This window comes from Sphaerodactylus townsendi, linkage group LG07 (assembly GCF_021028975.2).
Source record: "Sphaerodactylus townsendi isolate TG3544 linkage group LG07, MPM_Stown_v2.3, whole genome shotgun sequence".
Taxonomy (NCBI): Eukaryota; Metazoa; Chordata; class Lepidosauria; order Squamata; family Sphaerodactylidae; genus Sphaerodactylus; species Sphaerodactylus townsendi.
In genome coordinates this window covers 97,284,241-97,299,100 of record NC_059431.1, presented here as the reverse complement: position 1 = coordinate 97,299,100, position 14,860 = coordinate 97,284,241, and the positions used below count along the sequence as shown (strand labels likewise).

Genomic DNA, 14,860 nt, shown 5'->3' with positions numbered 1-14,860 from the left:
ATTCATTCATTCATTCATTCAATGTATAGGCTGCCTCATCCTCGAAGGGCTCATTGATCAACAGACTGGGATGTCTTCAGCCCTCCTAGTTTTATGCCCAAACAATCAGTGATTTGAGACCACTCTGGGAAAAGACCATCGGTCTTGACACTTGGCGTTTACAGCACATTGGGAAAGGGACAATCAGGAACCTGGGGAGCTTAGCAAAGAGCAGTTCACGTTGTCCTTCTGCAGTTTGCATTTTGCGTATTATGTCCCCATCACTCCCTGCCATAGAAGACAATCAGTGATCGGGCAAAGTGTGCAGATACCGCATTCAAGACTTTCCTGTAATATTTTGCCCTTTTTATATTGATATTTCGATATGAGAATTAAATTAAATTGAATTAAAAATTAAAGCACGCATGTGCAATCGAAAACCTGCAAAAACAAGCAGTGGTTGCAGAGATCGCCCTTCCTTGGATTCAAGCAAAGAGCCAGCCGATGGGTAATGCTTGCCCCGCTGCAAACAGGGCAGTGGGTAATAAAACTGAACGTGCCCCGAAGCAAAGACTCTCTTTGTGGTTGTGGGAAGCTCGCCATGCATAATCAGCCATTGATTGTGTTTATTGTTCCTTGGCAGAATCCCAAACCATAGCTGAAGTGGGGGTCTGGAGTGCCTTGCTTCCTAAAATGTTTTGTGCTGATGCCCTTCAGTGGAGACAGTTCCAAGGCTGAGCTTTACCTTGGTTATCCAGCATGGTTTCATGGCAAAACTCCTGGGTTCTTCTTGGTTTGGAGTTAGTATTGCAACAGCCCCAGGGCCTGGTGCAGGTTTATTATTACATTTATTCCTTTACTTCACTTACTCCTCACCTTTCTACCCAGCGGGGCCCCAAAGTGTCTCATGCTTTTCTCCTTTCCTCCTTTTTGGCATAACATCAACACAATGAGGCAGGTTAAGCCAAGAGTGTGTGACTGGCCCAGAGTCACCCGGAAAGCTTCCATGGTAGAGTGGAGATTTGAACCTGGGTCTCTCAGATCCTAGTCCTGTGGTGGCGAACCTATGGCACTCCAGATGTTCATGGACTACAATTCCCATGAGCCCATGCAGTCCATGAACATCTGGAGTGCCATAGGTTCGCCACCACTGTCCTAGTCTGACACTCTAACCTGTACACACTGGCTTTTTACATCCCACCATATGTTCAAAAAGGAGCCGCGTGTCATAGTGGTTAAGTGCTTGCACTGCCACTCACACGGTCAGAAGTTTGAGCCCCCTGTGGGTTAGATATCCTGGCAGCTGGCTCATGGTCAACTCAGCCATCCATCCAATTCTTGGTCGGTAAATGAGTACCTAGCTCATAACTAGGAGGTAAAGAATAGCCGGGGAAAGCAATGGCAAACGACCCCAGAAAAGCGGCTTGCCTATTTAATCACTGCTTGCAGTGGTACCCCAGGGTCGGATACGACTGAAGGGGAAACTTTTCCTTTTACCTTTATATGTTCAAAAAACTCAATTTTGCATTCATCAGGCATTATCTCAGTTTATCCAATCAGTGAACCTGTAAGGTAGAGGGAGCTAAAAGGAAATATAACCTAGTGAGCTATCTGGCTGGCGATTCAAACCCCGGCCTTTCCACCATTTCCAACTCTCTGTCATGGAACCCTACTGTCCTTTACTTACCCTTGGACATTTATTTATCCATGGACCTTGATGAACAATCCCTTGGTAACCTCTAGGTTAGACTACTGTAACCTCACTTCATGGTACTGTCCTTGGAGACTGTTTGCAAACAACAACTACTCCAGAATGTAGGGCTGATGTTTGCACTGTTATTGCAAACATTGCAGTTTGATATTTAAACTGCAGTGAGAGATGAGACTTTGCGGCTGTGTCGGAGCCTCTAGCCATGGTCAGGTCTGCCTTGGTGCCAGCAAAGTCCTGCACTTTGGCCCCTTCCATATATGCAGAATAATGCACTTTCAATCCACTTTCACAATTGTTTGCAAAGGGATTTTGCTATTTCGCACAGTAAAATCCAGCTGCAAATTTCACTTAAAGTGTATTATTCTGCATGTGCTGAAGGTACTTTGGTCCTGCTTCTGCAACTCTCAGCTTGGCTTTGGGCAGCTGCCCCTGCTGAAGCAATCTGTCCTGGTTGTTGAAAACTGGGGCTAATGGAGATTCCTCCGGTGACTGTTTTCAACACAGAACCACAGAGATCTGTGTGCACAGGAGTTTCAAACCTCCCTTTAGCCTAAAAGAATGACTTGCCCTTTAAAGCAGAAGGAAGAGTAAAGAAAGCTGCAGTTCAGCTAAGCACAGGTGTTCTGCTTAACCAAACTCCCAGCAGGTGAATGGCATAGCAATGAACTGGCTGTTGTGGGTTTTCCAGGTTGTGTCAGCATGGTCTGGTGGTTTCAGTTTTTAGCTTTTCACCCATATCTGTGACTGGCATCTTTAGAGGTATAAAACAGACTTTGTACATGTGTCAAACGTTTTACTGGCATCTTATGAGTTTAATATTATGCTATATTTTTCTACAGCAGGTTGAAATGCATCATCTTTTCCCCGATGAGTTAGATACACACTGGGTCAATGTTTCATCTTCTGATTGAAGCCCATAGTGTAAGAAGTAGTCCTGGCATAATTTAAGACAGGTCCTGCAAAACTATCTACCACAGTCATAAATATCTTAAAAAGCAATATTTTTTTGGTCTGAAGAAGAAGAAGAGTTTGGATTTATATCCCCCCTGTAAGGAGACTCAAAGGGGCTTATAATATCCTCCCCCCCCCAAATCCCCACCAAACACCCTGTGAGGTAGGTGGGGCTGAGAGAGCTCTGAAGAACTGTGACTAGCCCAAAGTCATGTGTTGGAGTGCACAAGCTACTCTGGTTCACCAGACGAGTCTCCACAGCTCAAGTGGCAGATCGGGGAATCAAATCTGGTTCCCCAGATTAGAGTGCACCTGCTCTTAACTACTGCACCACACTGGCTTCTGGAATTGAGACTTGTGTACTTTTGGACCACTGAGGAAGACGTTTGGCCAAAACATTTGGTCAGGGTTGGAAACTGGATTTTCTTGTCGATGTGTGATATATCTGTGCATCAATATGTTAGTAATGCAGACTATTAAGGGCTCTCTTTGTGTTGTTGTTTTTAGTTGGCAATAAATATATTTAAATTTTCTGTATTATAATTTGTTATTACTTACATAATTTTCAAAATTGAATTTGTTGTTCCTATACGTGAATTTATGCTTGACCTTTGAGTACTTAATTCTATCTTCAGCGGCATGACACATAGAGAAACACATTGTAGCATGACATGCCTCAGAAGATGCCAACCACACACACAGATAGCAAGAAAGTTAAACATTTGGTCTGGTGCCCAAATTCTTGACTAAAGCCAAGGTTTTGGGAGTTGAAACCTGCAGCAAAGTATCCACTTACGTATTACTTAAATGCTGATATTTCCTTCTAGCAAAAAGCTCTCAAGGGAAATTTTCATTTTTCTTTCTTTTTTTTTAAAAAGCAGCAATCTCAAAGAGCTTTCCTCAAAACGTACCGGTAATAAAAACCACGCATGAAAAAACAAACCAACCAGTGGAAATAATCCAGTTATAGAACTCCAGCCTTGTAAAATGCCACAAAGAGGATTAACGTTTTGGCAGAGCAGACAGCCACTGGGAAAAGCCAGTTTTGGGGTGCTTTGTCAAAGCAGAGATGTAGAAAGTCAAACCCACACCATGCAACAAACTTCATGGAAGGTGCCAACACCAAGGAGGCTCCACATCTCCTGGTAGCTCCAAGCAGTGAGGCTATAGCTTACCAAGGGATTGTTCAGACTGGCATGAAAGGACAAATGCAGTGTCTCTTAGGCAAAGGAAATTCTGTTCCCAACAACCTTTAGAGACTCAAGCAGCATATACCAGTCAACAGCACCTTCAACTTACGGACTTGTCTAGCAGAGGCACTTCAAAACCCTGGATCAGTTTCATCTCTACAGGGAATAAGCATCTCTGGACTCAAAGCACAGACTAGGGTGGAAGAAAAACTTGTCAGATTATGCAGATCTAGGAGGTATACACACGCATTTTAGGGATGCCAACCTCCTAGAATTACAACTCCTAGAATTACAACTCAGTGACTGATGGAGTCCTAAAATCAAACTGGGAGCAAAGGGGGTGGGGGAGGATTACTTGGGCATATTGATCGCTTTCCTCACTCCGACGATGTGCAGTTAAAAACCCTCATGCGCCCCTGGCATCTGCAGTTAAAAGAATCAGATAATGGTCGTGGAAAGTGCTTTAAAATCACAGCAGACTTGTGGTGACCCCGTTGGATTTTTCACACACACATCCCCCGGCTCACCAGGCCAGATCAGGAGCGCCGGGGGTGGTGGGGTGGTGGTGGTTTGCCTCAGCTGGCTCACAGGTTTGATAAACCCTCTCAAGAGCAGCAGTGGCATAGTGGCTAAGAGCAGGTGCACTCTGATCTGGAGGAACCGGGTTTGATTCCCAGCTCTGCCGCTTGAGTTGTGGAGGCTTATCTGGAGAATTCAGATTAGCCTTTGCACTCCCACACATGCCAGTTGGGTGACCTTGAGCTAGTCACAGCTTTTCGGAGCTCTCTTAGCCCCACCCACCTCACAGGGTGTTTGTTGTGAGGGGGGAAGGGCAAGGAGATTGTAAACCCCTTTGAGTCTCCTACAGGAGAGAAAGGGGGGATATAAATCCAAACTCCTCCTCCTCCTCCTCCTCTTCTTCTTGAGGTTCTGATCTGGGCTGGTGATTCCGCCGCGAGGTTGCTAGCTGAGGCAGCTCCCTCCCCCCCTCCCCATGTTGATCTCGGCTGGTGAGCCTGCTGGTGGCTCTTAGCAGGCTGAAGTGTCAATTAAATAGTGTGTGGCAGATACAGAGCATCAAATGGATTTTGTCGGGTCTCCAGCTTTTATTGCTGGTGAATCTAATAGGTATTCAATCTCTCCCATGGCGCACTTTACTGATCCGGAAGTGCCTAAACAACAGAGAGCCTCTGCGCTGGCACAGTGCCAGCTTCTCTTTTCTGCTGTCCCACAAGGCTGATGCAGGAAGACTCATCAGGTGAGAAAATGCCCCCTGTGGATCTGGGCACATAGAAACAGTAGAACATGTGCTTCTTCGCTATCAGTTTTACAAAAAGGCATATATTTTGCCAAATTTTGTACAGATTTCCAGGTTATAAAGAACAATTTTATATCTCCATGTTGCTTACAGACATCAATCCTGATTCAACTTACAGTGTGGCCAAGTTCTGTGTAACAGCACTTGAAGCTCATCACAGGATGGTCTGTGCAGTAGGTTTAGTAATTTAATAGCTATAATTTAACTATTTTAGTGTCTTCTTATACCTATCCTTTTAAGTTTTTGCCCCTTTTACCACTTAAGCTTACTGTTTTAATATATTTTATCCTTTGTGTACTATCCTTTATTTCATTTATCTTATGCAGGTCTATGACTGTATTAAAGATTTGACTGACTGACTGACTGACTGACTGTTGGGGGCTTACCAACCAAGGCACCCACCCCTCCCCTTGAGGACCAGTATCCAAGTCACATCTACCGTATATACTCATGTATAAGCTGACCCGTGTATAAGCCGAGGCACCTAATTTTACTGCCCAAACCTGGGAAAACTTATTGACTCGTGTATAAGCCTAGGGTGGGAAGCGGGAGGTTTGACAAGCCCAGCCAGCCAGCAGGCAGAGGGAGCTCCTTATTTGGGCAGTGACTCCTCCTGATGTCACTGCCCTAATAAGGAGCTGCCTCCACGGTTTGAGGAAGCCCAGCCAGCCAGGGTACCTGGCGTTCCCCCAGGAGGGCAGCAACAAGCGGCTTGTGCAGCCGCAGGGAGGTTGTCCCGGCCACCCCTCTAGCCCTGGCAGAGGCCTGGAGAGCCCGCTGGTAAGCGGTGACTCCTGTATAAGCCAAGGGGACATTTTTTAGCCTTAAAACAGGGCTGAAAACTCAGCTTATACGTGAGTATATACGGTATATCATATCCAGCCCTCATAACAAATGGGTTCGACACCTCTGGATTATGGTATATTTTCCCATTCTGAAAATGTAGTGAACTCTTTAGTGGATACCTTCCAGTATTCCACAGATGAAAGTATATCCTTGTGTGCCTATAGGATACCAATTGTCATACAAAGGCTAGCTACGTGAACACTATCTCCCACTTTTCTCATGCATAGCTGAAGGGCTGTTTTCCACCCACTGCACATTGTATTTGCTGACTTGGTGGTATCTTGGCTTCAGAAGGAAATGTGTTATTAATGGGAGCATGAGGTTCTTTTAAAACTTAAGAACACGTAATTGAATGCTTCATCCCACAATGAAGCTCTCTGTGCTTGTGGAATAGTGGCCACCCAAACACTTGCAGCAATATGTATTGTTGGGGCTGGTTGAAAAGCAGTTTGCTGGTATTTTCTGTTCATGTTCTGTCCCTTCGCACAGCTTGCATTTGACCCAGGCAGTGGAGTGCCTTCCGTTTGCAGGTTCCATAGCTAAAGGACAGAGACGTGACCGACATCAGCACATATATGTTCCACTCCACTAAGAGCATTTTTCTTTTTCATATCTTAAAATTTTTGTTAGTACTTTAAAATCTTTACATCGCCAAAAACACACAAAGAAAAATTTACTGAAGTACAAGGTACATATTCCAAAAGGACACCCAGTTTCTTCTGTGCCGAATATTAGCACAAAAATGTAATTTTCTACCACTTGGACTGTAGCCACCTAGGTAAAATCAGATCTTTGGAGCTATTGCTAATAGCTTCACTTTTCTCTTTTGGTTTTTACTTTATCTTAGCACTGAGGTGGCGAACCTGTGGCACTCCAGATGTTCATGGACTACAATTCCCATCAGCCTCTGTCATCATGGCCAATGCTGGCAGGAGCTGATGGGAATTGTAGTCCATGAACATCTGGAGTGCCATAGGTTCGCCACCACTGCTAGCATTTGTCAAAGACACCTCCACATTCAGCAATGACTGGAGCATTAGGGCTTTTGGAAAGTTCCAACTCCCCACCTCTGAATGGGGAGATGGATGTGGTGCCCTTGCCGGAGGGCATGAGGTGGCAGTGATGGTACTGGAGATGCAGGTGATTAAATGGGTAATAGAAGCTGGTGCTAATAAATGATGCCATCACTTGCACCCACCCCAAGTTCTGCTGAACACTTAACCCAGGGGTCTGCAACCTGTGTTTCTCCAGATGTTCATGGACTACAATTCCCATCAGCCCCTGCCAGCATGGCATGCTGGCAGGGGCTGATGGGAATTGTAGTCCATGAACATCTGGAGAAACACAGGTTGCAGACCCATGACTTAGCCTGTGGATTCTTGCAGGTGCCACCTCAGCCATTCTGTTACCGCATTCTGGTGCCCCTAGGTAAGAGTATCATTTTCACCCCCGTGTTCAGCAGCACTTAGTGGTGGGAATGGAAATTCCATACGGACCCCATCATAATAACTGCCACTACCATACATCTCTCCAAACTGCAAAATTGGGATTGGATTTTACCAGGGAGGGGTACTAGAAAATAGGGTCTATCCCTGCTAAACAAGGACACCCGGGGTGTGTGTTTATCATAGCGTACCTTCCGCACATGCAGAATAATGCACTTTCAGTCCATTTTCACAATTGTTCGAAAGTGGATTTTGCTACTCCACACAGTAAAATCCAGCTGCAAAGAGGACTGAAAGTAGATTGAAAGTGCATTATTCTGCATATGCGGAAGGGGCCATAGTGTACCTTTTTACTCCTATCATGTGATTTGTAAATGGACTTCCCCTTTAAGGATTATTGAATTCAAACCTGCTTTGAAGTCAGCTATTTTACTGTTTTTTATGCCCTGTACTGACTGCTATCGGCCACTGCTCATTGGCATCCTCAGCTGCTTAGCAGAAATGAGTCTGAAAAGGTGTAACTGGATATAGACTTCAACTGTTGCCGAAGACAGCTCTACAAACATGTTTGAGAGATAATGTCACACTTACCTGTGGCGTGTGGTCTGGCTGTGCTGATAAGACAGCAACGCTTTCTTGTTCAGTGAATGGAAATGGTGTAATCATAGCCCTTCTTTCCTCAGCTGAAGATGGCTTGGAACATGAGTCTGAAAGGATAGCATCAATTCATAGATAAGTGGCGTGTACCAAAACTAGTATAGTGCTCATGCAGGATAGACTAGGAGGTTTGTTTGGCTGCCTAAGAAACATTGGCCAAAATCCCTTCTGTATTTGGGCTGTAATGGAAAATGCACATGATTTGATTTAAGGCCAGTTACTGGATTAGTCAGATCAATATGGCTGAGCTCAGTAGGACAGTGATACAGGACACTGGGTTTAATGCTAATATTGATTCACAAGGCAAGGGAATCAATATATGTATGAGCCACCATTCCTGAAATTCTGTCCCATATTAGCATCAAAGAAATCAGAACCCAGGGGTCTGGTGATGCTGATGAAGAGATGGGGCTGTGCAAATAGGGACTGGCTCAATTCTAATTGAATTATTTGGATCTGGTTAACAGACTGCAATCTGGGATGTGGTTGAGAGAGGGTACACCGTGCTTGTTACCTGTGGGTCAGGATGCTAAGGGGAGTTGCAGAGACTGTCTGGATTGTGAACCCTGATAGAGTTGCCCGTTATAGTCTGTCCCAGAAAAAGGTGTTAGTAGGGTTGTATATACCTCCTTCCCAGAACTCATGCTGGACCTTCTTTGTTGTAGAATGCTCAGCTCTAGCGCTTACCTTGTGGAATCAAGCTGCCATCCTAGAAATGTAGAATTTTCACAAATTTTGAAACCGTGAGGAGAAAATATGCTTTGGAGTTTTTACCGGGGGGGGGGGGTATATATTTATTTGCATTATTTATATAATCACAGGTCACTCAGTAGGCTTCATGTGGACGAGGGGGGAAACAAATCCAGTTCATCAGATAAGAGTCCACTGTTCATGTGGGGGAATGAGGAAGCAAACCAGGTTCTCCAGATTAGAGTCTGCTGCTTTTAACCATTATACAAAGCTGAGTGGTCAGACATAAGTAGGGTTGCCAACTGGCCTGGAGACAAATGCCCTTTGCTTCTTAAATAGAGCTTTAATGTGTGGAAACAGGCAGCTGAAGTTTTTCATAATCTGGAGGGAAACCCATTACATGAAGCTTCTATTGAAAGGACAGGTTATTTTTCTGCTTAAGCCTGATTGCAAGCATAGATACTTTAGCTGTTATCATGCAAACTGTCTGGTGTATTTATGAAACATACTGGTGCCTTTATGAAACTCAAGTCTCCAGCCTGACAGATCACAATATTTTGGGTTATTAGTAGATTCTGAATATTGCATTACATTGTGTCTTTATCCCACGTCGTGTCATAGTAACGGTGGACCAGTTAGCTGCTTGAAATCCATAACAGTCATTGAGCGATAAATAGCGTACCCTTCAAAAGACTCCTGTTATGTTTCTTTTCCTAATCAGAATCTGCTTGTGAATGATCAATAACTTCCTGACATTTTGATCTCTGTGAATTCAGAATACTGCAGACTTGCACGCATTGAAATAATCTCCTTTATCTTTTGGGTGTCAGCTTTTGGGGTTTTAAAAAAACAATAATCCTGTTTGCTGTCCATTTCCAAACAGAGACCACTTTCTTTCACATGCTGCAGAAGATGAAGGAATCTCACTCAGACTAGACTCGAGCATTGGAGAATTGTACATTTCTGCAATATATAGAAACTGGAACTACCTAATTTCAGTTGATTCCATTAAATAGTTACTAGGAAGCATTTTGAGGGGATAAAGGCAGAGATGCTAAAACAACAGGTTCTCATAGAGCAGTGAAGGCAAACCTTTTCGACACTGAGTGCCCAAATTGCAACCCAAAACCCACTTATTTATCTCAAAGTGCCAACGCAGCAATTTAATCTGAATAACCTCCTCAAGCAGGGGCCAGCCTGCTGTAGCTTCCAGCAAGTCCCACATGCGCCGCTCTGCGCCTCTCTAGCATCTCTGCCACCTCTGCCCCCCCTCCCCCGGGCAGCAGCCACCTGGAGCTCGCTGAGGTGCACACACATCAAGTCCAGCAGCCCAGGCCAACCTAGATGTGAGTGTGGGGGGGCAATTCCCCCCCATGACGAACTCTGTACGTGCGTGCCCACAGAGAGGTCTCTGAGTGCCACCTCTGGCACCCATGCCATAGGTTCGCCACCATTGTCATAGAGAAAGCATTCTGTAATAGGTGTGTTCTGGTTCAAGTTTTCTCCATTTTTTTCCCTGTTTCCCCTTTGGAAATATTTAGGGAGGATGGAAAAAAACCTTGTGCCCCCCCCATCCCCCCCCCCCCCGTGCTCACATCTCTCTGCCCCTGACCTGAGTAACCCAGACTATCCCAAACTAGTCAGATCTTGGAAGCTAAGCCGGGTCAGTCCTGGTTAGTACTTGGAAGGGAGACCACCAAGAAAGTCCAGGGTTGCTATGCAGGGACAGGAAATGGCAAACCACCTTTGAACACCTGTTGCCTTGAAAACCCTACAGGGTTGCTCTAAGTTGGCTGTGGATCGATATCACTTTCTACCACCATACCTCCGTAGTTTCAGGATTTCAACACGAAATTGGACTTGTGGAAGATAATGGAGTGTCCCCCCCCCCCCTGTTTTGTGTCTGGTCATGTCAATAATGCAGACTACAGCAGCCCCCCCTCTAGGGCTTCTTCATGCATACAATGATATATATATATATATACAAGAGTAAAACTGTAATGTGTGAATGCAGCAGGTGCTCATATTAATAAATAATACTTGGTATTCACAGTGTTCAGTGCTTCATGTACATCCTTACCATATTCAGTAAAGTAGGCTTGTATTATTGTACCCATCTTGCCGACGGGGGTGTCAGCTGTGAATGGCTTTTGAACAACTCCATCTGAGGTAAAATTTGAATCACAATTCCTCTTTTCTGCACTATAACATATGAGGCATTGATCTTCGCTTCTGTCATGCTTGGCTCTCTTCAGCTGAAACCTCTATCAACAGACCGTGAATCAAACCACACAGTCGCTTACAGGATCATTTGCCAGCATGTAGGCACAGAAAATGTGTTAAGAGGTACCACAATGAAAAGAGATGAGTGCTTTCTCTCCAGGAAAAATCTGTAATAGGTGTTTCTCAAAAGCAGTGCTTGTTTGAACAGCCAAATTGACCATATGATGCGTTCCCAGGCTGTGAGGTATCTGTACACATATTAGGTGGCATTGTACAACCAACAGTCACAGTGTCTTGTATGTGTGTGAGCAGACACATATACACAAATTGCTTGAAAAACCGACAAACAGATTTATGATAAATTATTTCCAGCACCGGGATTTCATATTTGTTAGCAAGTAGGCTTGGAGGCTGACCTGACTGGATAGCCCAGGCTAGCCTTATCTCCTCAGATCGCAGAAGCTAAGCAGTCAGAAATTGGGTGGGAGACCACCAAGAAAGTCCACAGTCACTACACTAAGGTCCCCTCTGCACGGGCCAATAAACACAAGCGTAGAACGGTAAAAAAACGGGCCAATAAACACAAGCATAGAATAGTAAAAAAACGTTCCGGGGGGGGGGGACTTTGCACAGATCCCGCCCCTAAAAGGAGTTTGCCCCATGTTATTTTCCCGAAACCGTTTTTTTTTTTAGAATTACACTATTAGTCTTTTCAAAAATCCCGGGTTGCAGCCACTTGTGAGCGAACAGCTGGGCAGGAGGAGCTTTATTCACCTCTGTTTTCCTTTAAAAAAATTTTTTGCGTCTTACATCTGCATAGCTACGCAGGTGCAGATGTTCATATCGTGAGACATCAGTATGGCTGTGGGGGTTCATTTGTGCATGCCTGTGTAGCTCCGCATCGGTGGGAAGTAATGAAAAAAACAGAGAGATGCGTCTCCATGTGAAGGTGTGACAGCAACCTGGATTGTTTCCGTGGACTCCAATCACTGCCAGCATGGATACATGTGAACATGAAAACAGGAAAATGGGTTACTTTATCCTGACTGCAACTCGTTATACATTTGCTGTGCGGAAAGGGGCTAAGTAAAGCAATGACAAACCACCTCTGTTTGCCCCTTGTCTTGAACACTCTAAGGGGTTACTATGAGTTGACTGTGACCCAGTGGTACTTTCTACCACCAGGATTTGAGGCTAGTGGTAATAATTAACATACCCTCCCCCCACTGTAAAAAATGTGGTGGGTGGGTGGGTGGAAGAAACTTATACATATGAGCAGCTATTGCATGGAAAGTCAAGCCAAGGTTGTCACATTTTGCCTTCTATTTTTCTTCTTTTTTTAACAGAAATTATTTTGGATACGACGGGGGAAACATCTGAGATTGGCTGGATTGCCCATCCCCCTGACGGGGTAGGTGTTCCCTATAATTTATGCTTCTTTCGTGCCCTGCTCTTCTGCAAAAAAGCTAGGCTCTGATGACTGAGAATTCTGAAGCTTGGCTGGTGACAAGCTGGTACAGTTTGTAAATGCCCCAGGGCCACTACTGTCTGACCACTGTTGCACTATGCTTCCTTAATCTGTCTTTAGCAATTAATTTTTCCTCCCCTCCAAACCCCTTGAGGGAAATCTGATAGGCACTGATAAGCAATGGCTTAGATCCAGCAGTATGGGTGAGGGGAGGATTTTTGCTGATTTCCCTTCCCACTGTTGATCTCTAGCTCCCCCCTCATGTTGTTCCTGGGGGTTTCCCAGGAACAGCATTTTGGGGAGGGGCATTTTGGGCTGCAGCTGGACGAGTGAGGCAGGGGAGTTTCTCTTGGATCCAAGTCAAGGTTGCCAAGCCAAAGCTGTCATCCAATGGGAGGACCGGAGGCAGGGACATGGGAGTGACGTTACTGATGTTTTGATGTTATTTCTGGGTAACTCTAGGAGACACACCATAAACAATGACAAAACTGAACCCAACAGGAAATGCAGACATGCAAAATTGAATATGTAACATCAAAACAACACCCTATGAAGGTGGGTGTAATAAAGCCCTCTACTCTTGTGCAGCCCGCAACCCTTCGAGGTTTGCACTGCTGTAACAGCTAGAGATGCGTAACAACAAAAGAACGTAGTACACTGAGCTCAAGTCCATCAATATATCACTCCCAGGGAGAATCGGAAGTGCACAGAAGGTAGAATGAGTTCGCCAGTCACTCTTTTAAAAATCCTCATTTCATGGGGTCTGCGCTCCTCTGTCAACTTTTTGTTCTCAAGTTTCAACGCTTCCCATGTTACTTTTGGAGAAATATGTGTAGCTGTTTAATACATGCAAAAACCTCATCGGGCTAAACTGGGCTTTGAAGATTCTATAGACACTTTAAGATTGCAGGTTCACTGTTTTTTAATTTTATTTTTCTCACCACTGCCACCACTCAAAATGACAGTGGGCAATACAGCAAGTCTGTTGAAGCCAAAGAGGGTCGAGTCTAGATGAGGGCTTTCATGACACCTTGAGACTCATGAAGGAAAGGGAGGAGGCAGCTAAATGCTAATAAATAAATAACATCAACAAATAATTTTAGCTAATAGTAATCCAAGACTCTCAAAATCCATTCGATTAGCCCCAAAAAGAGGCTCATCCTCCAGCCAGTTTTGGATTACTTTTTGTTATTGGCAGACATAATTAAATCTAGAGATAGTCTTCCATATTTTGCGTACATACATTTATGCTGTCACATCCACACTCAAAGGAAAATCAGAACGCACTATGTTATCAAGGAAGTAATTTCTCATGTCTCTTTAGAGTTCTCTAAGCACATGCAGTCCTGCAGATCTTATTAAATAATGAGACCTTGAATAAGTTTGCCTGTTGGTCCAGTACCAGCCCATGATATAGTTGTTTAACTTTTTCTGTTTCCTTTAAATTGCATTTTTTACATTGTATTTTGATTGTTTTTGTTATAATGTTTGCCTCTCTGCAGGGAGAAAATGTCAGACAGTGTGGTGTAGTAGTTAGATATTTAGTGGTTGGAGAGACAGACTAGAATCTAGAAGACCCAGATTTGAATCCCTGTTTTGACACGGATGCTTGCTGGGTGACCCTAAAGCAGTCACACACTAACTTACCTCATGGCATTGTTAAAATAGAGGAAAGATAACAATATAAGCTACTTTGGGGACAGCAATAACAATATAAAGTACTGTATATACTCATGTATAAGTCAAGTTTTTCAGCCCTTCTTTTGGGCTGAAAAATGCCCCCCTTGCCTTTTACGTGGGTCCGCCCCCCTCCCCCCGCATAGCCGCAGCACTTACACACAAGTCGCAAAGCCTCGTCCCCCTCACTAACTCACATTTTCTTTCTTGCAGGCTCTAAGTCTAAGGCTTGGCTTCAGGGAAGATGCTGCTCGGGGCAGCCTGTCTCTATGGTTTTCTTAAAAGGGCAATGCCCCGAGTGGCAGCTTCCCTGAAACCAAGCCTTAGACTTAGAGCCTGCAAGAAAGAAAACGTGCGTTAGTGAGGGGAACGAGGCATTCTCTGCTTCGCTTTCTCCTGCCTTCAGCTGCTTTCCCTCTCCCCAGACCCACACGTGTCCACCTCGCCCCTCCTTAAAAAGGCTCCCAAAGGCTTCTGGGGCGCTCCTTTCCTCCATCTGTGGCTCCTTTGCCAGCTCAGCACCCTGCCTCCCGATGGACCTTTCCCACCCTCGACTTATACGCGAGTCAACAAAATTTCCCAGTTTTTTTGAGGTAAAATTGGGTGCCTCGACTTATATGAAGGTCGACTTATATGTGAGTATGTACAGTACTTTGGGGAGCGGGATAGGATATAAATGAAGTAAATGAATAAATAAAGTAGGGA

At 44.7% G+C, this 14,860-nt stretch overlaps 1 protein-coding gene across 1 annotated transcript in view; it reads left to right on the top strand.

The window, feature by feature from the left end:
- Positions 1–14,860, top strand: part of LOC125436252 (ephrin type-B receptor 5) — a 194,830-nt gene that overhangs the window by 53,688 nt on the left and 126,282 nt on the right. Inside the window, exon 3 of the mRNA XM_048503107.1 lies at positions 12,357–12,421. Within this exon, the coding sequence (XP_048359064.1) occupies positions 12,357–12,421 (65 nt within the window). The remainder of the gene's footprint in view (positions 1–12,356; positions 12,422–14,860) is intronic.